Genomic DNA, 26679 nt, shown 5'->3' with positions numbered 1-26679 from the left:
AGAAGTATTATTTTGCATTCAGTGCTTCAATCCTGATTTATGCTTCATGAGGAAATTTTGGCTAATCTTTTGCAAATTTTAAAACTGGATTTGGTAACATTTTTCATTTTTGTTTTCTAACTGAACAATGGTTTCTTAGTGACACCAGGCTTCGAAATAACGTCAGAAATATATAGCAACAACTTTATTACTGAGTTTGACTTTTTTGGTTGAATTTGAAACATATCACTCCAATTATGAAGGAAATGTATTTTCTTTTTAAACCTCAAAAAGTTGACAATGTTTTAGAAGCATTTTAATGATTAAGTTCTAACATTTGGCTTTTGAGGACGTTCTTAAAATTGTTCTATAATATCAGTGAAAGCTCCCACGTTATAATTTCTCAGCTGCTTCACATATTTCAGGGTACATGAAGTCTGGTTCTTGTAAAACCTCAAACAAGCCAATTTAGTAGAGCATTTACTGGACTCCTTTTAGTTTGTGCTCTCCAAGTAGCTTTTTAGTTTAACCCTTTAATAATTGTATTTAACCCTTGTGAGGACTAATTACAGAGTATTTGATCATTTTTAATAATCTAGATGTATTAACTTTTTAAAAAATCTTGTGTGCATTTCAGTTTCTAGGCTGTTATAGCCATACTGACATGCCTCTATTCTAGAGATAGTGTACACGGAGAATTGTTCTTGTATTTCCACTTAGGTTGATAATGGTCATATGGTTGTTTCTCTGCAGTTACCAACTGCATCCAGAGCAGACAGCCTGCTTTTTTTGACCCCTGATTGTTCTGTTCATGTAGTGGCTTCTACCACAGCGTTTCTGGTTTTGGTTGACTCTTGCTCCGTAAATCACAGTAATTTGTGAAGGACGATATGCTCAGAAGAGACAAATTATTGTACTTTTATGAAGCGAGAGTCAGCTAGAGGCAGAAATACTGCTTGAGGAGCCTATTGCGCAAACAGAGCCAAATGGAGTTAATAGGTATGCAGTTTATAATATCAGTGAAGGTGAGGATCTGCAGCAAATGAAAGGGACGTGAAACCTCAGCTGAGGGATGTTTTTTTATGGGATATTGTTATATATCCCTTTGTCCTTAAGTGGAGGTATTATAGGCTATTACCTCTAATTCAAGTTCGAGGACAAAAAAACACCCAGACGTCCAGTTAATAATCTTAATTTATTAAATCAATGATATAGCACAACTCTTTACCTGCAGTGCCCATGAGATTGGTACCGATTATAACTCGCGTGCAGCGGATTCGTCATCAGAAAGTTGCAAGCATGTCGTCTTGACTGCTTACGCTAGCCTCAGTAAGACTAGGTCAAAGTCCCTAAGGAGCGTGTGTTATATCTTTAAAGGCTTAACTATGTAGGACAAATGTCATTATGTCATTATGTTCTGTATGTATGCTGTTGAGATGTAAGCAATTATCTTGGTTTTGCCTTTGTGCATCTCTGGGTCTGCCTCTCTTTAAAGCTGAATCATGGTACAGTTCAAAATGCTGAAAACTGCACCAAAAGGTGTATGCCCTCTGACCCACTGGGAAATCAACTTTACAGCTTCAGAGCTCACTTCCTCCTTCAAAAGTTTTTAAATCGATCACTGCAAAAAATGCACTTTTGTGTGCTTCAGTTTTTTTTCTTTCTATAATGCTACTGAAGGAATATTGGGTATAGTTTCATGTTCTACCACTTTCCCATTGTAACTCCCTTTTTGTGTGTCATATGTGAGGCCGCTGGGTTTCAGATTTCACAGTAAAGCAAACTGAACTGGAAAATACGATTCCAAAACACTAATAAACATCCTGAAATTGATAGTAATAAAATGGAATTTAACTTATTCAGTCATCATGAAGCAGTGATCTTGGTCATAGGCTTTTATTCAGGAGTGTTTTTCAATTGTACATTGCTTTTTGAGATGTTCAGTTTTTGGGACTGTGTCAGTTCTTTTGAAGCCTTTGCTTTTTCATGTTTTGGAGTTTGGCATTTTTGCTGCTGCAGGAAACTTCAATTGACATGAGCCCTGGAAAAAAGAAATTTTCCCCCCCCCATATATTTGTAGATTGTTGACTGGTTTGACTTAAAATTGACATAAGTAATGTTTTCCTTTATCTTAATAATGCACAGAACTTGCTGGTTTACAAAAATTTGGCCATTTTCTTTTGTCAAGTTAAAATCTTTAACAATATATTTAAAAATTCTGTGATCATTTCAACTTCTGAATGAGCTAAGAGTAATTGTATTTGGCAAAAGATACACCTTCCCCCACATTGTGAACAGTTATCTTGTTTCCAGCATTCGTAAATGATCTTAATAAATTTATAATATGAGTCCATTGGGGTTGCATGTGGGGAGTCAAAACCAAGTGTGGTCCTGAGGTGAAGTGGGGTTAGGGGGAGGGGGATAATTGTGATCAGGTTCAATTCAGTCCCCATTTTAATGTCGTACATTCTGTCCTTATTTTTAGCATTCTAGAGTCCAGAAGCCTGGACTAATAATCCACAGAACGTGAGTTCAAATCCCAGCGTGGCAGTTTTTAAAAAAAATCTGGAAGTAAAATGTTGGTATCAGTAAGTGAGCGTGAAGCTACTGGATTGTCATAAAGTACAACTGGTTCACTAATGTCCTTTAGGGAAGGAATCTTTCCATCCTTACCCAGTCTGGCCGACATGTGGCTCCAGTCCCACACCATCGAGGTTGATTCTTAACTGCTCTCTGAAGTAGCCTAGCAAGTCTAGGGATGGACAATAAATCACTGATCTTGCCAACAATATTCACATCCCGAGAATGAATCAAAAAAAAAATGAATTCCAATGTCCACACTTATAATGGAAATTGCCTATGTAAACTTGCTACACAGTAATTATACCCTCCCACCAGTAGTGCTGCTGCAGCACCTTCACTGGCAGCAGGGTATAATTACAGCATGGCAAGTTTACATAGTCAGCTTCCAATATAAATGTGGACATAGGAATTTACAATGGAAAAACTTGAGGAAGTGCATGTAGATATAAGTTTTTTAACATCATATAGATGATATAATATGATATATGATATAAAAATGAACCATCATTTTCTGGCAACAAATTATTTTCCAAAGCACTTGCAGTAATTATGTCATCATGTGGTAACAGCCTTGCTGAAGGATTAGTTGAATGGACTGTCATAGCTGTTTATGCTCCTGTGAAATAAAGCTGCCTCCAATTAGCTTGAGAACATTTCATCAAAAGCTTTGTATCTGTCTCCGTTGTATGAATGTAGAGTTCATCCTGACTCTTTATTGGATTGTGCTAACTACACAGTACATTCCACATTCTGGGGAAAAAAAACCATAAAGCCTTTACAATTCCACATCAGTTCAAATAACTGTAACCATATCAAACCATATTCACCTGACGAAGGGGATAATCTCCGAAAGCTTGTGATTTTAAAATAAAATTGTTGGACTATAACCTGGTGTTGTAAGATTCCTTACATATAAAAGTTGTAACAGAAAGTTATTAAAATATTAGTCCTTGGCTCCTGGACATTCCTGGGTCTCAATTTATGAACAAGCTGAGTCAGAGGTGTCAGCTGCCAAAATCTACTCAATTCCAATTATTTTTTAATTTTGTCTGTGAATTGCACCATGAAAGATAAGCTAATGTAATACGAAACATGGCAGATACCTGGAAGGGAAGATCAAACCGTAATCTCATCTCAGGGCTCAAATGACTTTTAGAAGTTGCTTCAAATTTGTTTTTGTGTTTTGGGACATCATCTGAATTAATGACCTTTGGATAAGATTGCTACCTGGTCTGAACTCTATGGCCCTGAAATCACTCGAGGCCAACAGCGCAAGTTTGCCAGAGCAGAACTCCCATCTGCCCCAGCCTGAAGCTATTGATCCCCAATTCCATATTATGGAAATAGGGTCACTTGCATGGCCAGGGCAAGCACCTCTTGTCTGCAAGGACATTTCAAAGCACCTCCACTGATAGACCCTTGGAAGACAGAGCGGCTCACAGCCACTCCATCTGAGATGCCCCTAGCCTCTTTTGGGCCAAAGGCAAATCTTAAAAGAAAATCTTCAACCCTCAGCAGAACTGTTGTCCCTGCAGGCTAAAGGTAAATAATCCCCTCCTGGATTCATTCCCTTAGTCTACTAAAGGTTTAGGGCTTTTCTTAAAGTCTCGTGGGATTCAAGGTTACTATCAGCTGGCATGACTTGAGTTGAAGCCTACCAAGGGTGTAATGGCAAGAGTTCCTGAGGAAGCCCAGGAACTCCCCCAGATTCACCCCCTTGAAATTGTGGAGGGTGGGCGGAAGCTCCACCCATTGTTCCCCATACTGGAATGTAAAGGAGCAGTGTAAACAGGATGGAATCCCAGTGTAACTAGGTTTCACCCCAAATTCCTTTCCCTCTGACAAAATTCTTCCTTTCCACCCTTTCTGGCCCCAGGAATTTCAGAGCCTTTTTATCGGTTATCCTTTAAAACATTTTTACTAGTACTGTTACTTTTGAGGGAATATTTTCAGTGTTATTATTTTCTACTACCAGTTCACCATGAATGGATTTACAACCATGGTGGTGGAATGGACCTCTAGTGCAAGTTTGTTGGAATTGCCAAAGAAACACCAGCCTTAACTGGTGTAAAATTTTGATACGTACTTTCACTCAGTTGAATATGGTGATGACTACACACAATGAGCTAGAATAAACCTGCCAAAAGAATGTACATTCAGCCAACATTCTCTGGGTTTAAGAGTATTTTGTAGACTTAAAACTTACTTTTTATTCACAGTATAGCAAAGAGAGGTCTGTCCTTGGGAGGATCAGATGGTGGGGTAAGTGACTCAATTTTATTACTTAAGTAACCAATTTTTAAAAAAAAATCTCCTTGCTGTATGCTGAAAGGTTTTCTGTGATCAATCCAAGGGCATTTTTACATGGAAAAATGAAATTCAAGGTTGCTTTTCATTCCAGATTCTACACACATACTATAGGAGTCTGGCCTTCTACCTGGAGGATTTGCGCATGGCATGAAATAAAAAACACAGTGACCCAGAATTTACAGGAGCGGGACATCTTGAGACATGCCCATTAGTTAGACTGTTCTCCTCACCCTTCAACTTGAACAAATTACTACCTGCAGGAATGAGACGCCACAGTCTCAATTGTTCCCTTCCTGGGCCAGAGAGATTGAGTGGCATTGTAGGAACATAAATCTCGTCATTAAAAGGGTCCTTACACTGTTAAGTACCAGCCCTAACTTTCTGCTACGAGTTTAATTGGATAATTAAAGCACAATTGCAGCAATTTCTTGAAACTCACGGGGAGGTTGACGGCGTGCTGCCATTTTCGCGAGGCTGATGGCGGATAACAAGTGGCAATTTGTGGTGATTCGCAACTCACTGAGTATCTCTTCCTTGCCACATATTTCCACTGCCAACATGTGCCCTGCTTTTCCCATTCCATTTAAAGGCAGGCATCCTGCCTGGGCCTCAGTGCCGTGCACTTCAAGTCTTTGACCTAGCTACAAGCAGATAGTGTGGGTTTTCTTCCCGGGGCAGAGCTTCCGATGAAATTTAGTTTTGGCTGCCTTTCACAGGCACACTTCAAACAAAAAGGAAATAAATAATGGAAAGCAAATAGGTTGTATGCTTTTGTTATCAGATTTCTATAATTGAATGGAATCCATGGCTGCCTGAAGGCCTGTGAAGGGTTTCAAGCATTGCAAAGATTTTAGTAATTCACATATGGGTGTGAAAAGCGCATAAAAGCTTTGTTGTCAGATCATATTGCTAAAAGTTCCACTGCCTGCCTCAGGTTCACTTCATGTACCTGTAAAGACAGAGTACTCCACTGAAATGAGTGTGAAATGAGATAAAATGTAAAATAAGCATGAGAAAAATGAACACTTCAAGGAAATGACTGGAGGTCCTAATTTGGAGCTTTTTGATGATGCGTCCTCATCGACACCAAGTATCTTGGGGATCTTGATGACATTAGCAGCACCTCGCTATTTATGGCACCTAAGGACCAACTAGAGTCTGGATATGAGGTCCAAATAGGCACTCCCTGGTATTGGCTCCAAAGTAGCACCACTCAGCTAATATTACAGCTACTAAATAACAATGGCACAATACATTTGACTTGTTTTAATTTCTACTCCAATCATTCCAAATTTAGCTGTGGTGCAAGAAATATTGGGTGAGATAGGAATACAGACCATAATATGCAGGAAGACCATTCAGTACAATTTTTATTTTGTCAGCGTCGCTGATGTCTCTGAAAACCTTGTTCAAATATTTTTTACAAAATATATTTACCAACTCTGACCACAATGATGCAGATGTTCCCATAGGCTTGGTGCCATTTTCATCGTTTTTTCTAAAGTTTGGAATTCTGTGGCTGGCTTCCAATGAGACCATGTCTGAAGCATTGAGTCCACTTTTGCCTCCACTGCTTCAAAAGAGATACTATGTCATTGGAGAGGGTTCAACAGAGGGCCACAAGATTAATACCAGAGATTGAAGGACTGAGCTGTGAAAAGTGATGGCACTGTTTTCTGTTTTCAAAAGAGCAGACTGAATGAAGAGTGGACAAACTAAATGAAAAGCTGATGGAAGTTTTTAGGGTATTGAAAGGGTTGATAAATTGGAAACAGATACATTTTTCTGCTGTGCTGTAAACAGATAAGTAAAATTAAAACAAATTGGCAATGAGGACAAAATTTAACTGAAAGTTTACCAGCACGCTGAACAAGCAAAAGCAAAATTTGCAATCCTGCCTCCAACGAGGCAAAACTGAGGCTTACTCCACTTTGACTTACATCATATGAAATGGATGTGTCAAATGAATACAGCCAATTAGTCCTATCCGTTTGAATTTTTTTTATTATCACTCAAAATTGACAATGGGAAAAGAACTCAATGTGAAATTAATTTCATAATCTGTGTGACTTCACTGACTTTTTAAATTTGTGTCAGAGAATTTTAACTCATTGCAAACATGCAGCTATTTTAAATCCCTTATTGAGTTCAGAAGTATGAAACACCACTTATTTGTTCCTATTATAGTCCTGGATAAGTCATCTTTATTACAGAATAACCTGTGCCTTGAGCTTGAGACAAGTTATTTTCTGAGAAAAATGTTTGACTATAATTCTGGTATGAAAATGTCACAAGTAATCCGAGTTTTCATTTATTTGACGGAAGATTTCTAGAGACTTCTGTGGGCAGTTCAGCTATTATTGAAGCATGTTAAAAAAAAATGAGTTCATCATGGGATTGAATCAGTCTTTGATGTTGTTAAGTTCTAATTTTTATATCTTGGATATAAATATTCAATTATTTTTCTTGGTTGTTTTTAAATGATGCGAGTGTGGGGTATAAATGCTTGTAAATGTAAGTGTAACAAATTAAAGGACCATTGTTGCAACCTTGGAGATTGTTGTCAAGCTCAGATCCTTGAAGAACACACTCGTGAAAATCAACTCAAATAGCGTGGGGTTGGCTGTCAGAGATACTGTGGCCATTATTCTGCGGTTTGCAGCTTTTTGATCTTAATTTTATTCAAGGTATCAGAAAATATTCAATGCTGTCAGACATGATCAAATAAAATTGTAGTCACTCACTACTCTGTGCATTTTATTGTTACATTACTCGATTACAACAACAACAACTTGCATTTATGTAACGCCTTTAATGTAGTAAAACATCCCAAGGCACTTCACAGGAGCATTATCAAACAAATTTTGACTACGAGCCATATGAAGTGTTAGGACAGGTGACCAAAAGCTTGGTCAAAGAGGTAGGTTTTAAGGAGCATCTTAAAAGAGGATAGAGAGGCAGAGAGGTTTAGGGAGGGAATTCCAGAGCTTTGGGCCTAGGCAGCTGAAGGCAGGGCTGTGAATGGTGGAGCGATTAAAATCGAGGAAGCATAAGAGGCAAGAATTGGAGGAGCGCAAAGAGCTTGGAGGGTTGTAGGGCAGGAGGAAGTTAGAGAAAGGCAGGGGCGATGCCATGGAGGGATTTGAAAACAAGGATGAGGGTTTTAAAATCGAGGCATTCCTGGACCAGGAGCCAATGTAGGTCAGCTAGCACAGGGGTGATGGGAGAACGGGACTTGGTGCGCGTTAGGGTACGGGCAGCAGAATTTTGGATGACCTCAAGTTTATGGAGGATGGAAGCTGGGAGGCCAGCCAGGAGAGCATTGGAATAGTCAAGTCCAGAGGTAACAAAGGCACAGATGAGATTTCAGCAGCAGATGAGCTGAGGTAGGGGTGGAGACGGGCGATGTTACGGAGGTGGAAATAGGCGGTCTTGGTGATGGAGCGGAAAAGTGGTCGGAAGCTCATCTCAGGGTCAAATAGGACGCAAGGTTGCGAACGGTCTAGTTCAGCCTCAGACAGTGGCCAGGGAGAGGGATGGAGTCAGTGGCTAAGGAACGGAGTTTGTGGTGGGGACCGAAGACAATGGCTTCGGGTTCCCAATAGTTAGTTGGAGGAAATGTTTGCTTATCCAGTACTGGATGTCGGACAAGCAGCGTGACAAATGAAAGACGGTGGAGGGGTCGAGAGAGGTGGTGGTGAGGTAGAGCTGGGTGTCATCAGCATATATGTGGAATCTGATGTGTTTTCGGATGATGTCGCCGAGGGACAGCATGTAAATGAGAAATAGGAGGGGGCCCAGGATAGATCCTTGGGGGACTTCAGAGATAATGGTGCAGGAGCGGGAAGAGAAGCTATTACAGGTGATTTTCTGGCTATGACTGGATAGATAAGAATGGAACCAGGCGAGCGCAGTCCCACCCAGCTGGACGATGGAGGAGAGGCGTGGAGGAGGATGGTGTGGTCAACCATGTCAAAGGCTGCAGACAACTCATCATTTTCCTCATGATGCCTAGAAATTAGAAAATACATTTTTCTTTCATTGATATAACATATTTTGCAATGTATCTATTAACCCTTTGTCCTCCCTTATTTCCCAATTAAAAATTCAAACCACTTTAAGTAATTTCCACTTTAAGTAATTTCCTTTTGCTGTTCCTGTTTTATTGCATTCCATTGGTTCAGTTTCACTAGACTCAGTTTCCTTATGTGTTTACACCATACAATCCTCCTTAATGTGATTTTAAGATATATGCCATTGACATTGTTGAAGATTAATATAATTAAACATTTAATTACTGGCAAGTATGCTTGTTCATATCCCTCAGTTTGAGTATAACCTGTTTTGTTTTATAAACTTACAATGATACTATATTTGAAATGATTATAAATAAATTCTCCTTGTTCCCTTCCCTTGCCTAATCTGTAGTATTTATTTTGGAGATGGTGATATAGTGCCATGAGATCTTCAAAGATCCAGCAATTGGTGCCTTTTTTCAGTCCTTTATTGGTTGCGCTTCAGTGATGCAGAAAGGAGTGTTGGCGATATTTATGTATTTGAGTATGCACTAGAGTAGAGACTGGAAAATTTGTGGGGAACTTAATGTGCAATGTAACTTTTAAAACTGTGACTTCTGATTGAGTTTTCCAATACTCTGCAACATTGTCACAAGTGGAAAATCCTTTTTATGAATATATTGTAACAAAATTGAATATTTAAGTAATAACAAAACTGCACGAACTAAATGGAGTCATTTAACCTCTTTGCCCTGACAGTGGTTAGAATGTGGAAAATGCTACCACATGAGGTAGTTGAGGTGAATAGCATAGATGCAATTAAGGGGAAGCTAGATAAGTACATGAGGGAGAAATAAATAGAAGGATATGCTGATAGGATTGGATGAAGTAGGGTGGGAGGAAGCTCGTGTGGAGCATAATCACCGACACAGACCAGTTGGGCTACATAACCTGTTTCTGTGCTGTAAATTCTATGTAATTCATCAATGCTGTCTGTTTTTCCATTATTAAGGCTCAAGTTAGAATTAATTTTAAACACTTTACATGATAAAGGGATATTAGACCAGCTCAGTGAGACAACAAAAGCAGCAGAGTTGCATGAAGATCTGCGTTTATATTATTATCTGGAAACAAACTACAGCAGCCCTATTTGGATTGTTAAGATGAATCAACCATTGCTGCCACTCCTGTTCCTTATAGGGGCTGCTCTACTCGCTTATTATACGCTACAAGGAAGACTTCAGTTTAGTGCGTGCCACCTTACTGGTATTTATTGCCTTTGTGATACCTGTCCTACAGGAGTGAATGTGGCACATCGTCACCTTCACGATGAAGTAGCCACAGTGAGATGCTCCAGTTTGTTCTAAAACATGGAGCCCAATTATGCACGCCCAGGCACATACATGCTGTGTTCTGCATGAGCAATTTGGCACTACATTTTGGAGCCACTACCCAGTGCATGCACCCTGTATACAATGGCCAGACACATCTTAACATCTGCCCAGCACATCGTCTGTTGACCTGTGAAATTGTGCCTTTGCTGGTCGGTTGGTGTAAATGGTGGCTACAATATGCATCATCACATGGAGTAACCTGGCCTGATTACAGGATTTTCTGTTGACTTCTTGAGTAACACTGGGACCAATACAACACTAATTCCATAAACAGACCACCGCTTTTGGCGTGTTTTAGTGGAGATGATGAATTTGGACTTTGGATTCGTAGGCTTTGTTGTAGGAGTTTTGCCCCTATTTTTAGCCTTTCTTCAAAGCTCAGTATCTTTCTTAACTTTGGAGTATTGCACGAAGGATCTTCAAGCTACATGTTGTATCGTTTTTACAGTGAAATGTTCTTGGAATAGTTGCCAGTTTATTTGATAAATGTGCCTCATACTTTATCATTCTGTGTGTAAAATAAAGGCACTTGTAATGTTTCCCAAGTAAATAACTGTAAGATCACTATACCAGATCTCTGTAAACCCAACTAAATTCATTTGTTGAACTGGGTTTTGAAATATATTCTTCTATTCATGTGATTTAATTAAATAATGCAATGGAATGATTCACTTGACCTAATTGTTTAGCTGCTTTATTAAAGGTTAAGTAAATTTTTTTATTCAGCTAAAAACAAATTATTAGCATTGAACATTTTGACACCAAATTGCAAGCGATGTTTTATTCAGAGAATGCTCTAAATTAAGAAAGTGACTGACGTGAACATCTCTGCTGTTTAATACTCATCATAAGGTATTCAAGAAAAATAATTTCTGCAAAGAAGATTTTTTTTAAAAAGTGACAGGAAGGTAATACTTGATGCATCTATTGCCATTGTAAATATCGGTAAGATAAATTTGCTGCAAGCTACAATGAAAAGTTTACAGTTAAATATTTGATGAATGAAGAACCCGCCTCCCAAATGTTACCAGAGATCAGTCATTCTAAGAAAAAGAAGTTACTTGTCTTGCAGACCCCCCCAGCGTTCTCCTCTGACCTTATGAACACAAGTTGTAGCTGACCAACTTATAAATATATTTACATAATGTTGAACATACTTCTGGTAAAATTTCAAGCTTCACATCCCACAGAATGTATCAATAACTCAGGCAGTCCTACTGGCTACCGTTTTTATTGTGCAACTTGAAACTCACCAGTTTGCTTTCATTTAATTATTTTTCATAGACAACCTTTCAATATAATTGTACTCAATCCATTGCTTAACTGCTACCCGATTGAATAAATTAAAATTTCAGAAGTAAAGCAGCAAATGTGCAATAAATGCTGGAAGTTACACAGCATGTGGATCAACACCTGAAAGAGAGATGAAAATCGGACAGGTTCTGCAATGAGCAGGCAATCCGTTTTCTCTCTTCCTCTCCTGTAGGCATTGATTCATGCCACTTGCATCAGTAGCGCTCCAGACTTCAAAAACAACAGCAATCATACAGCACCATGAATGTAGAAAAAGTCCCAAGGAGTTTCACAAGTGTAATCAGAAAAAAAAATCAATGCCAAGAATAGCAATGCTGAAGCTAATTCTCCACTAGCAATGGGCCACAAACAGCCATCAGATGAATTCCAATCCATTGGTTTTTAATTAGTATTGGTTGAGGGAAGAATGTTGTTTCATGTGTCACCCTGGAGAAGGATGGGATAATTTTCAACTTTGCCAGTTGGGGGCAGTCACCTGATGGGACAGATCGCCTGTCTGTTGAAGAACCCGCCTCGTTTTTATTCCTTTGAAATCAGTTTCCCTGGGCTAGGGAAGGGAGAGAGGCAAGGGTTCCTTAACCTGATTGGTGCTGAAAGTGCCCATTCCTATAAATGTTTGAGGATCGGGTTGGTCTGTAATTTACCCCAAAGTCAAATAGTGCATAGGCACTCCAAGCGTAACTGTCAATTTTGCCGCAGTAACGTGCTGGAATGGATTGCCTACCCGTTGTACAGCCTGTTTCATTGATTTGAGTGGAACAAAAATTGGGCAGGTTCTTCAATGGATGGCCAATCCGTTCTGCCAGGTTACCGTCACGGTGATGCAGTTGAAAATTACCCTTTATCCAGACTGACACATGAAGAATGGCCAATAGAACACAGAGTCCGGAGGGCTACTGATGACTGTGGCATGAATCAGTGCCTGTGGGATGAATTGGAGAAGGAAAGAGAAAACTGAAAAAGAGCTATAGCAAAAAAGAGTCAGCGCTAGTAACGGCAGCTATATATTCCCACTCGGAGAGGTAAAAGTGGGGGAAAAAATGAATATTTAAGACTACTTTAAGATTTGGAAAGAAAGTATGTCTCTTTGGGAGAAATGAAAAAAGAGAAAGTCAATATAACGATTGAATAAAGTCAAAAATAACCTGTTGGCCAACAATTATTATTTTAAAATGTACAAGGAATAAAATAATAAGGACTGGGAGTTAGTTGCAAGTCATTTCAGATTAGCTAAAAGTAGGGTTCAGAGGAAAGATCATCAAACTGAAACATGAACTCTATCTCTCTCCATAGATACTGCCTGACCTGCGAAGTGTTTCCAGCATTTTCTGTTTTTATTTATAACTAAAAGTAGTGCTTGGGGTAACAGAAAAGCAGATTGCTTTCAACAGCAAAAGAGATCAGAAGAAGTTTTTTTTGACAGATGAAATCCACAGTGTTAAAATTAGATCTAAAATTGAAGAGATTTGTGATGTATTATTAGGATAGGGAAGAGAAGCCTGTTTTATGTGGCATCCCTATGTGTCCTGTTCCACTTGTGCGGCCCACATGTTATCTAACCTCTAATCTTCAAATTAAACAGCAGAGTTGCAGAAGGGTCTGCTGCAGAGTCTTGGAATGTTTGCTGTCGAAACCAAATAGTCTCTTTGTCTGATTTGTAACTGAACTTGCAAACTATAGTCTTTGCACTTCATTCATTAAGAATGACATTGGGGACTAGGGCATTATATTGCATTTGAAGCGTAGATAGCCACTTTGGATCCTTTGTCCTGCGGAGTTACTCAGATTCTGATCGACCTCTTATGACTTTTGGATACAGGCTGGTCGCTCAGTTCTGCTAGCTATTTCTAACTTTTACCTGTCAGTGGAAAGTAACTTGTGGAACTTACATCCATTGATTTGCTTCAGATAAACTGGAAACAAAAACAGGAAATGCTGAAAACACTCAGGTTCGGCAGCATCTGTGGAGCAAACAGGTGTGAACCCTTCAACAAATTTGAAACGCTAATTTCTACGGTCTCTCCTGACCTGCTCAGTGTTTCCAGCATTTTCTTTCCATTCAGACTTCCAACATCTGCGGTATTTTGCTTTTTGCTTATATTAACTAAAACTCTTGATTCTAACATGGAACCTTAATTTCATGTTGCATAAACTCCATTTCTGTAATGTCATCTGGAAGAATTAAAGACTTGATCATTTCTTATTTGATCCATGTTCAGAAATTAAAAGAATGACCAAACAGGTGTATTTGCATTAAATATTTGACTGGATTATTCAAGCAATAAATGAAATAAGCATCAATCAGAGTTTAATTGCTTGCAAAATAATTTTCAACAAATATCACATTAGTAAATGACTCAAAAGTTTAACCGGAGGGGCCAAGTATTGTACTGCATGTTGGAATCATTCTGCTATTGTAATATCTTTATATTCCCAGGCCTCCATTCTTGATTTGCACTCTGGCGCACTATCAATGGGGAAACAATTTGTTAATATCTACAGGTAAGATCTGTGCTTTTTATTTTTTTTCCAATTCTACATGTGTGTGTTAGCAAGCTATTTGACTGAAGGATGCATCACAGCTGAGCCTGATCCTTTGGCACCAAACATCTACCCACATGCATTTGCAGCAGGTCTCATTGGATAGTGATCAGGACTGGAAATTCTTGCATTTTTTATTTTCTCTCTATAACCCAGGAGTGCAGAAACCAATTGTACCTTAAAGGGATCCTGTCATTATTATCATGTTAAAGTAACATATTGACATGTCCGTAGGCAGCCCTAAAATTGAGCCACACTCAAACAAAATTATTAAGCCACAAACAGGCTGCACCCCCAAATTAGACTTTTTTTTTGCTTTAAAACAGTGAAACCAATATGCAGTTCAGTAAGGTAATTAACAGTAACTTTAATCAGTGACTTGGTATCTCTGAACACTGACAGTAACTTTCATAAGTTTGGCAAATTGAATGAATTTTTATTAAAAGTTTTTGCATCAGGTACTTCTTTTCCCAGAGTCTGTAAATGTGGCTTCTGTTGGATTGTGTTGTTTTTATTGCTGGGGAATGTGGCAGTGGCTAAGGTCTGTATTGGTAATTTGAGGAACCGTCAGCCTTTTTTAAATTTAAATTTAAATTTTAAAACTTGGCTTACTAAGCAGGTGGCATTGGAAACCTGACAATAACTCTTGATGTAGCACTGAGAGATGGAAATGACAAAATATTACACCAATCATCATCTGCTCATTGCTATATGTTTTAAAATATTGGGCTCTCTTTAAAACACAGCATAAATGGTGTTGAACATAATTGTAACATGAAGATAAAGCTTTTCTGTGTAATATATTTTCTGTCATACACATCTTAGCCCAATGTCCATTCTCATATGAAACTGGATTGTTGTGACCATTGTGCTACTTCTAACATGTTTACCATTTGGAGATGGGGGAATCAGATTCAACCCACAAAAACATGCATGTTCATTAGAATTAATCAGAAGCTGCTCTATCCCTTGTCTTTATATAAAAAGCTTTGAATTTCTACATGAATTGGAACTGAAGAGTTCATGTGGAGTGGGATAGCTTCAAATGAAGATTAAAGCGATAACATTGCATTATTTTAAAATTATATTTACAGGTACTTTGGTGAGCAAATAAAAGATATATTTAATGAAGAAGATTTCACACTGTATAGGTAAGACAATGCCACTGAAATGTTCTGATAACTTAAGTAAGCAGTAAGAATAAACAACATATATTGATGACTGTTACGAGAAATATAACAAAAAGGTCGTCCATTAATGAACTGTCTGTCTCTCTCTCTCGCTCTCTCTCTCTCTCTCTTTCTCCCCCCCCCCCCCCCCCCCCCCCACTGGTCTCTTGAGTTTTTTGTGACTGTGTATGTGGATCACTTTCCTTAAAGCTGTGGGTCTGTTGCTTTTTCTCATTGTGTCTCTCTGGGGCCTAAGGAAGGTTATGAGATCTATTGTATCTGCAGCACAAAATATCAGCAATAGCTGTGGTAGCAGTAACTTCAGATTTTCAATAGCTGTTAAAGCCAATCTGCTCAATTCGCTGAGCCTTATTGATTGCTCCCTACTTCCACATCTTAGTAATAAGAAAATTGAATGGCTTTAAATGTTGATATATCACTGCTGTCAGATGGCATGAGATACAATGAAATGGTTGTCGGATTAGCGATCTTCTCCAAATTCTAACCCTCATTTCTTTCCTTCACAACATTTATTTTCTGACTCTGTTTTATTGATGCTACTGTGGTCATTGTTGCTCTAAATTTTGCTCTCTTGTTTCTCCTAAGCTCCAAATACACCATCCTACATGTTGTTCCTCCTTTCTGCATCACCATTCTGTTGAAATCAATACTCTTGCACAGGCTCCTACTATAGCTTATTCTTTGTTAAGAACTCAAAACTGTGGAACTGTTCACTTCCCTCAGTAAGCTTTGAGAACTCAAGCCTGGCATCACCTAATCACCACTTGATATACCTGATCTTTTATCCCACTCCTTTCAACGTTTGTGTCCTGCTCTATGGGCCATTCACCTCAATAATAATTTTTAAAATTCTATGCAATGTTGAGCTGTTAGATCTAATTCATAAATAGACATTTAGTCAAAGCAGTAAAAAAAAAAGTGGTAGTATCGATGCAAGAAAATTAACATTTAAATCTGTGAAAAATTCAGTTCAACTCTGTGCTGACCAACAAAATGAAGATTAATTTTTCTCTGGTTTGAGCCAGATAGAAATTTACAAAGAAATAAATGTAACTGCACAAGTTTAGGACTTGAAACATTATTTAATATTCATATTTTGCAGTGCTAGGTTTGCATGAGGTTTCTGACATTGCTGACAGTTACTTTCCCCAAATGGTTCCCTTAGGGTTTATTCCAACATACATCATTTGTGCAATTGAATGGCTTATTAAAAGATCTGTGTAGAATTGTGTTGGAGACCCACTGCCATTACATAGCTCCCAAACTACTAGAAGACCTTTTTGTTTTGTGGGTCTATAAATATGGCCAGTCATGAGAGAGTTAGTAAACTATTACAAATTGATGCAAATGCCATGGTTTCGTTATTAACCACCAACCATGATCAATGCATGTTCCTTCTGACATTGGCTTTAAAACAATGGTTTGTAATTTACAATGCAAGAGTTGAACACATCCTGCCAGATGTTTTGGGCTGTGCCACGAAAAGGCCTCATACATTGAGAAATACCAGTAGGTAAGTTATATCCTGTAGGGAGATTATTGTAGAAATGGATTTTCGATTGTGAGAGTGTTTAAGAACTGAGGTGAGGGTGCAGAACTGTGAGGAAAATAGCAATTAAAAGTAGAGAAGGAAAATCAGTGTTTAAAAGGTGCACAACTGAACTCCATTGATGTAACAAAATTAGCATTGTTGTCCTATAGAATGGTAGAATTAAGGAATTGACCAAATCGCGAAAGACATTGCCGGGGCAGAAATTGCTTGCAAAATGTCCAAAAACTATTAAAATAGGGAGTAATGAGATACGACATTTTTAAAAGTTAATTTTTAGTTGTTTGGCAGTCATTAAGACTTACTGCACCATTAAAACCTAGTTTAGACCTGGTATTTTTAAGCATATCAGCTCTGTGGAGATATTAGTTACTTTCCAGCTGGACAGATGAGCAAGTTGGCCCTGGTTCAGTGATTTCCCTGATTGCGATGGGCGATACCCCTTTAATTTGAAGCTGTCATGTCTCCGGCAAACCAGTAGGAGCAAGTTCTGAGTTTCCGTGTTTCAGTGCGCATGTGCAAACGCCTAAACTTGCTCCTCCATTTTGTCACTAATAATGGAAAGCGTTGTTGAGCTTACCGTTATTTTGGAAGCAATTTCTGCCTCATCGGAGTGGCGAGCACTGTTGGTTCGCCGCTCTGAGTAATTTCTGCCCTATTATACTTATATGGCTTTAGGATAATCTTATTAAAATAGGAATAAAATAAATTATTCTTGAGTTCTGTAAAAACTTTGTCCGGAGGATTCCAATCTGAAATGATGGTGCTGGATCCATCACTTATTAAAGGAATGTGTGATAGAATGTCGCTACTCTCTTGGAGTCAACCCAGTAATGGCAAATTTACATCAAGTTTATTGGCGTGCCTGAAATCTGGCACAATGTTTGTAACATTTTACAAATCTGGTTATCATCAAACACAACTACAAAAATGTGTTGCTCAACAGCTCATGTTGTGTTCCAACCTAACTTGATCTATGTAAAATCATGCCAGATAGGTTCTGCTGTTCTTCGAATCTTAACTGTTTACACCAGATTTTAAGCTGCCTCTATATATTTTCAACATGAAAGGAAAAATAAAACTTTGTACGAGTTTGCAGGTATTTCTTTCTAATAACCGCAATAAAATTTCCTATTATTCATGATATGTACAAAAAGTAGGTTTACAATACTTGACATAATACTAAACTGGGATGGAGTAAGGTGTCTACAGATTAGCTTGTCAAAATCTTTGGAATTTTAATTGTCCTGTAAATTGTGCAAGTAATGTAAACCAGTATGGTATAAACTTTGAGGCTTTAAATCTCTTTTTCATTTGCCTATATTTCATAGGAACATAGAAACAGGAGTAGGCCATTCAGCCCTTTATTGAGTCTGTTTCATCATTCTATTAGATCATGGCTGATTTGTACCTCAACTCCAATTACCAATCTTTTGTTCATAACTCTTACCTAACAAAAATCTATCAATCTCAGTCAAGAAAATTTCAATTGACCCAGCAGACATTTGGAATATCCAGTCCAGATTTGCATTGTAGCCATGCTGATCTGTAAATTTGCATTGAAAAAACTGAAGAACTTTTAACTGAGTATTGAAATAATGTATGAGATTAAAGGATGCTACAATTTTGAAGGGTAATTACCTAACTGAAAAATATCTCTCAAGTTAAATAATTTGGAAGATAAATTTTGTGAATTCAATTCTGCATTCTAAAACTTATAGGGGGAAAATATTGGATAGGGCCTGTTTTTGGGCGGGGGTAGCATAATCCGCTGTTACCCGCGCCCAATGGCCCCTGCGCAGGCAGGACGAGACTTTCATCAGGTCTGAGGATTTACCTGCAATCTGCGTTGGAAATCCGCATTGAACGAGGATTTCATGCAATTTGCACTTTCCACCAGCAAAGGAGCTCCAATCTCTTAAAGGCAGGCTGTCTGTTAGAAATCTATTAAAGGCAGCTGGTACCTGTTATTTGCTGAAAATAACAGTCTGCTGCCTGCACAGAGTCTGAACGGAGATCAGACATCGCACCCATAAAGCACAGATGCGGGTCCCGTCCCTATGTTTACACACTGATGAGTTATGTTGGAACATTGAATAAAGGTTGTGCACCACTAAATCCCACATCTTACAATCTGCACGCCAGACCTCACCAAACTGCCAATCTGAGTTTGTACCAGGCCTGTGAGAGTGCATGCACGAAGGTTCTCTGCTGATGCACCAGAGGCCTTAGTGCAAGAGCTGGACAGAAAGAGGGACATCCTACATCCGCAGTGGTGGTGGGGGGGTGGGGGGCGGTGGGCAGGAGGCCCTCCAGGCATATATCCAAAAGGCAGTGGGAGGCAGTAGGGGATGAAGTCAATGCCAGGCACACAGCATCATGAACATCAATGCAGTGCAGGAAGAAGTTGAATGCTTTGACATGAGTGGTCAAGGTGAGTGTGGTCAACTGTCAAGTGGCATCTCCTACCAACTGCACCACTAGCCACATCAACTGCTCCACGCACTACACCCCCCCCATCACCCACCTACCAGCAAACTCTTTCCATCAGTACTCAACTCCTCCAATCAGATGCTTCCTCTCACCCTCACACATTGCCACTTTTGCAAGCCGTCCACCCACAGCTCACAGACCACACATAGTAGCAGCTATTCAAACATGACAGGCAAATCACCCAGACACACATCTCCTGCTTTCTTGCAGGAGAAGGTGGCGCATATCAAGAGGCTGCAAGTAGCAGTGGCATTTAGCCTGTCGGGCCTGTTCCGCCATTCACTGAGATCATGGTGCACCTGTGATCTAACTCCATATACCCGCCTTAGCCCCATATCCCTTAATACCCTTGGTTCACAGAAATCTATCAGTCTCAGATTTAACTTTCACAATTGAGCTAGCGTCAACTGCCGTCTGCAGAAGAACGTTCTAAACGTCTCCCACCCTTTGCATGTAGAAGCATTTCCTAACTTCACTCCTGCACGTTTTGGCTCCAAATGTTCGACTATGTCCCCGCATCCTAGTATTCAAGTCTAGGAGACCTCCAAAAGCAGTTACAAATGTCTCGGCAGCCAGAAGCAATAATCCAGCAACTAACCTGTAAATCCTGTATGGCCCTTCTAAGTAGCACTGGTGGGGGGGGGGCGGTCCTCCAGGCACTCTAATACACATTCAGATGGTCGGGGTTAAGACTGTGCGTTCTCTTGTCTATCACTTTAAATCAGCGTTGCACACTGATTGAAGCCATTTTCTCCCTACTTTACACGGTTGCAGCGTTCGTTATCTGCGCCTGCGCTAACTCCTATACCAAGATGGCGTCTGGTGCACGTCACGCTGGAAACGTGCGTGCGCATCCCGGACGCGATCTTGGATGTCGGAGAGGCTGTGTAGCGCCGAAACAATGAGTGCTACCAAGCCCAATTTAGCGCCCATAGTTTTGAAAAAACAGAACTACTCTTTTTCAGCTTATTTATTTTATACTTACTATTTATAAAATTCACAAAGCTGCCCGAATGTTGTAACTAGACAAAGGAATTTGCTTCAACCTTCTATTCTTTGTGCGCACTTATAGAAAGCATTAAAGCCACAGTATGTTTTTAAGCTGACTGATCTATTCTTTCACTCCTTCCATCTATTAATTGGCCACTTCAATACAATGACTTAGAACAATCTTTTAAAAGTGGGAATCTTTGTTTCATTACATAAACCCCCAAACTGCAGAGCATTTTCTAATAGAGATTAGCTTTCTAATGGAAAGTAGGATTTAATTTTGAAACTTCAAAAGCTTAATGATTTTAAATTAATGATGGAAAGTGATCTTTTTTGCAGTCATGTGCGATGGCGAATTCAGCAAGTAATTGCTGAAACATTTGGGATTGACTCAACTCGCTTGCACCTCACAAAACCAACCTTTTTCTCAAGGATGAACAATACTGAGGCCAAGACTATGCATGATGAGTATTGGCATCCACACATTGATAAGGTATTGGATAATTTTGTGATACCTAATGGAAAAGTCAGCAATTTTGACTCATTCATATATTACATGCTGCAATGAGAAAATCTGCCTCCCATTGAAATGTGCTGTGTGGTTCATTTTGTTTAGTTGGGAGTGCTGTGTACACAGCAAAGTCTGTTGCTGTGGAAATGATAAAAGACTGTGTGATAACACTTCTGTGGAAGTGGCAAAATGGCCTTAGAATATTAACGTGTAAAGGGCATAATGACCTATGGTTGCTTTTTATTAGATGCCCAGAATAAGCGTAGTCATGCTTACATTTATGAATGCTTACAAAATAAATGCAAATGAGAAAACACATCATTGTCACTTTTTCTATGTATTTTATTAAATGATTATCTGTTTCATTACAATATGTTTCTACATTAGCGTTATTGGAAACTCAATGGAAAGGATACATCAAATATCTCACAATTCTTGTATTAACTAGAAGTTTCTTGATATTTTTTATATGTAAGCTGAACTTAAGAAAAATGTATCGATGCTTAAATATTGTGCTTTATGTATGGTTGTTGTAGAATCCCTAACAAATAATGTTCTTTTGAAGATCTGCAGATTAATGACAGAAGCCCCGTTTAATGGTACACTGTAGTCTTGCCATAATGATCATGCTGGAGCATGTAATTCATGCTTGTTATAGTTGTTCATTATAATGAGTTGGTTTTATTGCAAGTACAATACTCAACTTGCCCCATTACCAGTGGATTCCACTCAGGAGACTTGCCAACTCTACTTGCAAAACTGTGACTGGGATTCACTCTGTTCAGCATTACAAGCACAGTTGACAAGTACAGTAGTCAACATGAGTAGAATCAGTGAAATTAAAGGGGGAAATAATTACAGCAGTCGTTAGTGCTGTGACTGCAGTTGGAAACTTCGGGTACCTGACCTGCGTTCATTAAATCTGATTGCACCCTCCAAAGGAGTACATCACAGTGAGGTTTCTGTGTAGTTGTCAAATTACATTCAAGATCTTATAAAAAATTAATATGGGGAGGCTGTATTATTTTGACATACTCCACCATAGACGATGCTGATTCAAAAAAAATATTTGAATGTCTCCTAACTGAGAGGAAGGATTTTCCATTTTCCAAGTAAAAAGGCATTGGCTTGCAGGGTTATCTGGAGTCATTTGGAGATTTGCCATTTTGATCTTATTTCTAGAAAAGACATTTTTGGGTGATGTGTACAGCATCTTTGGATGTTATCATTTCACTTTGAGGGCCTTTTTTTGTGAGGCAGGTCTGGTACATGCATGACCCTATTAGTATATCATGAGTCACAAATCCAATTAAGTAGAATTTCCATCTGTCTAATATGGACGGCACTGTCTCCCTAAAAGGGCATAGTCTACTTAGTTAAGCCCAGAGGATGTGAGCATAAGTTGGCAAGAGCTTTTGGAAGTATTTTTTAGAAGTTTTTTATGTCCTCAGGGCATCCCAAGGCATGTCAGAGTTAATGAATTACTTTTGAAATATGGTCGCTGTTGTTTTATAGACAAATGCAGCAGTCACTTTGCACACAGCAAGATGCTACAAACAGCAAAGGAGATGAGGAACCAGTTAATCTGTTTTGGACTCACTCAGGTGTGTGTACCAGTGCTGCTGGAGCTTAACCAGCCAAAACCACACAACTTAGCAACACAGAGCACTTCTAATCTTTCCACTGCTTATCTAGGTAGGTCTACGCTTTCTATTACAGCATTGCCTTTCAGGGTTATTTGTAGTCAGTTGGGAAAATTTCTACTCCCCCCCCCCCCCCCCCCCCCCCCAGTAATAGGTCCCCTTAATGAGCCAAGTCTTCCTGACAAGTCCCAGCTTTCATTTCACTGGAAAGTCAGTTGATGACAGCGACTCTTTTCAGTCGAGTGGGACATTGAACCTACATCTCAGAGAGCACTCCTGCGCTGCTACTCATTCATGCTGCAGTGTGTTACACTGCCGTCTGCAAATGAAAGAATCAATAGCCTTGAAATTAACATGCTTGTATGAGAATCCTCTTTTGGCTATTTTAACACAGATGTTTATTTTAAATGGGCTAATACCTCCACAAAAACAAAGGACAAATGAATGCCATAAACATTAATTAAATGTACGTCCTCTGATATTGTCAACAATAATTTGGAAGTTGGAAAACATTTTCAACTTGTTTTTGGCTCCTTCTGCACCTTTCCTAAGGGCTCCAGCTTTGCTCAACTCCCTTCCTCCCAGGCTTGACCTGAGCGATCTGCTCCAACCCTTGCTGTAGGCCCTCTCTCATTCATGATAGCTTTCAGAGTGAAGTATACTCTGGGGCTCCATGGCCCTCTCCAATTTTACTGCATTTCCCATCTCCCATGCTATCTGGCCTCTGGAGTCAAGCCCTAGCATTGTGCTGCCTCATGCCGATTCACTTTGACAATTCTAATGTATTAGTTGTGATACTGATTCTGTGCGCCTGCTTAAAACTCAATTTGTGGTCTTCAGCAGCAGTTAGCTGTGTACCCCCACCTCTGAGGCTGGAACATCAGGATGCTTAACATTGAGGCTGAAAGGCATTGAGAGTGGCTTTAGTGGGGCCTCGGAGTGGGAAGCAACCAGGCTAGGATTAAGCCAGGAGGCAGGCAATTTTGTGGGGGCTGGAGTGGTAAGGGAAGTCCAGGGTCTGCGAGTTGTAGTCTAGTCACTTAGTTCAGTTGCATCAGCTTTGTGTAGTGATGGAGACTTGGACGTGGCAATTGTAGTGTAGCTTTCGGGCTCAGAATGGGCTGTACCAGGTCAGTATTGTTGGGAGTGTGTACCGAAGATTGGGGATATTCATGAGCCCTGGTAAGGTAAGTTCATCAATATGATTAGTGAGAAAGATGTTAAGCAATATGCCTAGTAAAATAACACAAGTAGAAAATAAGCAGTTAGAAAGCAGAAAAAAGCAGAGTGTACACTGTATAATATCAAGGAAGAAGAAAGTCAGGATATAATCACTACAGATTGGGTAATTTCATTGGGTAATCTTTTGCAGTTTTTCAGATTTTCTAAATTTCTATTCCATTTAAGTACAAAAGTGAAATAGCAACATTTCTCAAAACTATTGATGTTGGACAGTGAAGTTTTGTCTGGCAATAACATGTCTGCTTTTTTAGTTGTAGAAAGAAACTTTTTGTCAGTGTTAATTCTGAATGTTGAATTTTCTCATCGTATAATACTGTAGGCTTCTCCAGTCCTCTTTGTACTGACAGTGCTTTGTCAGGGGGAGATAACCCCTAAGTGCATTGTAAATCACTATTGGTGATATATTAAATGCAGAGACCCAGGCATTAAAGTAAAGGTCTCTCGTGATGACAGTTTTATATTTTCCTTATGACCAGAAATTTATTCAGTAAGCTGTATTTTAAAAGATGTTTTAGTGAAACAATTCATGACTTCTAACATTCATTTCATAACCTTATTTAGCCATTTCTGTAGCTTTGTGGATTTGTATAAATTATCTTAATTATAAATGTTCAATTTGTATTACCTCTATTAATTTTTGACTGGGTAAAAAGTTTTCCTTGGAAAATTATGTGTGTTGAAAGAAAAATAAAATGCAGGATTTCCTTTATTAGTTCTACACTAGAATTGGTGCTGAAAAGTGAATATATTTTTTAAACCCAAACTGCAGTTCTGAAGGAGTAATCAAGCAAAACCACTTCTTTGTTGTTCAAATGCAGTAACATTTTTGTTTTAATATAATTTGTGATCATAGTTCCTGTTGTGATCTTGCAAAGTCCTTTGACTTGTAGGGCCTTTTTCTGTATAAGAAGCTACAATTTTATACTGGGTTTTAGATAGTAGTGCCTGTCTAAAGATACCTAGGTCTAATCAAATGTAATCAAAATCTTTATCAAAGGAATTTTTCATATTTAGGAATATCATTGATACACTAGTACATCTTGTATTAGTGCTAAAAGAGTGGCACGTTGGCACAGTTAATTCTTTTATTTTCCCATAACATTGTTACATTATGTGTGCACATATTGGATTCCAATTTTCAGCATGTCCAATAAAATGCATGTTTGCTCCCAGTACCATGTTTAAGGGCACGCTATAGCCAAGTGCCCTATATGTCAAAGGTCGCATCAAGAAACTACATCTGACCCTATTTGTGTTTATGTTCTGCAACTCCCTTTTCCTTTCTCAACTCCTAGCTGTAGTTTACACACCAGACATATAGAAGTTGGAAGATAAAATTCAATGTGACACTCTTGTTTAATGACATAATTTCCAAAGCTGTCAGGATCATGTTTCTTCGGGTAATACATTTTACATTGACGGAAAGTTTGCTTATGAAAGAAATATGCTAACTTACTGCAAAATAATGAGAACAAATTGCAATGTATCAAAAATGCATTCTTGAACATTTTCCAAACTCTTAAAATAATCAAACATTTGAATTAAGATAGCCAAACTGCAAAAGCTAGCAACTATCTACATAAACTGACACTGTAATTTGCAGACTTAAAAATTTAAATAATACTAAATACAGATATCAGTATTTAAAGGCCTTTAAAAAGATTGAAGTATATTAAAATGCCTACTGTTTGCATATTTGGTAATTCTAGGTATTTTTGAGCTGATCTGCTTTATATTGTTCAGCAAATGCACTGCATGTCAAAGCTAACACAGTTTAGTCTTGTGAGAAACTAATGGAAGAAATATTAAAAGTTATGTGTAGCATTCAATGTCCATGGATTGCATGCAAGACATGATTAAGAACAACAAAGAGACACTAACTCTTGAGAGACATGTAGAATCATTAGAGTGTCAAGGGTAATTGGGTTCCATAGAGACAGCCTTCACTGTGATTGCTGCTCATCAACTGGTTTTCTTCCATAATTTTTGAGAAAATACAGGATAAAACATTTAATCAATTACTGCAAAGCAGAATGTGTAAGTTTTGCTGGGCTTTGCTAATGAGTAGCATTAGCGTTTGAATGTTTGAATCAGAGCAATTCTAATGATTAAATATTCAGCCTGCTAATTTCATCTAATCATTTCTGCAGACATAAATTCCAAATTTTACAGGCATGTATCGCATAGCTTTATGCTCATTGCATTTCACAGCACTTTTGTCTGTATATCAGTGTCAAATATATAATTATGAATTGGTGTTATGACTTTGTAAGAATGTATTGGACTGCACCATTTAATATTATTCTAATTGCTAAGTAGTGCCCTGAAAGGGTAACACATAATTATAATTTCCAGGATTTTTTTGTGCTGTTAGCAATTATTCCCTCTTGATCACTCGAATTCTTCAATTATTAGCCCCAGTTCTATTTATATGTAAATCTCAAGGATCTGCATTCAAATTCCGTATTCAGGTTTTGAATTGTGTTTCATTCTGATTTGTCCTTGAGTTGTGTTAAATTGACTGTGGAAAATTGCAGTTTGACATCAGTCCATGCTGCCTTTGTCGATATCATCTGGGGCTACAATAGGGGTGCTAAAACTAACCTGAGTGACTTTGGGTTAGTGAGAGGAAAAGCGGCTTCATTAAATGTTATCCCTAAACCAACTTTTTACAAAGTTCAAATCAGCTGTACAGGAATGAGAACGGTGAGTCAATACAAAGAGTTTTTTTTTAAATTGAGAAGCCAATGAAGGGCCATGGTCAATAGTGCAGGACAGCATCAAGGCTGACAATAGTAGGAGAGAATTCAAGGTAAATCAGGAAGTTGTCATTGATAATAGGTTTATTTTTCAAAGCCTGTAGATTGTAGGAGAAAGAAAAGACTGTTCTTTCGAATTATACTTAAAAATACAATATTGAAATA

General features: G+C 38.6%; 1 protein-coding gene across 1 annotated transcript in view; it reads left to right on the top strand.

The window, feature by feature from the left end:
* Nucleotides 1–26679, top strand: part of ogfod3 (2-oxoglutarate and iron dependent oxygenase domain containing 3) — a 94301-nt gene that overhangs the window by 34997 nt on the left and 32625 nt on the right. The window contains exons 4-7 of the mRNA XM_068004239.1: nt 4782–4824; nt 14034–14098; nt 15232–15288; nt 20699–20852. Of these exons, the coding sequence (XP_067860340.1) occupies nt 4782–4824; nt 14034–14098; nt 15232–15288; nt 20699–20852 (319 nt within the window). The remainder of the gene's footprint in view (nt 1–4781; nt 4825–14033; nt 14099–15231; nt 15289–20698; nt 20853–26679) is intronic.

The sequence above is a fragment of the Heptranchias perlo genome, chromosome 23 (genome assembly GCF_035084215.1).
Source record: "Heptranchias perlo isolate sHepPer1 chromosome 23, sHepPer1.hap1, whole genome shotgun sequence".
Lineage (NCBI taxonomy): Eukaryota > Metazoa > Chordata > Chondrichthyes > Hexanchiformes > Hexanchidae > Heptranchias > Heptranchias perlo.
The sequence above is the reverse complement of the archived record's forward strand: the minus strand, read 5'-3'. Positions and strand labels throughout refer to the sequence as shown.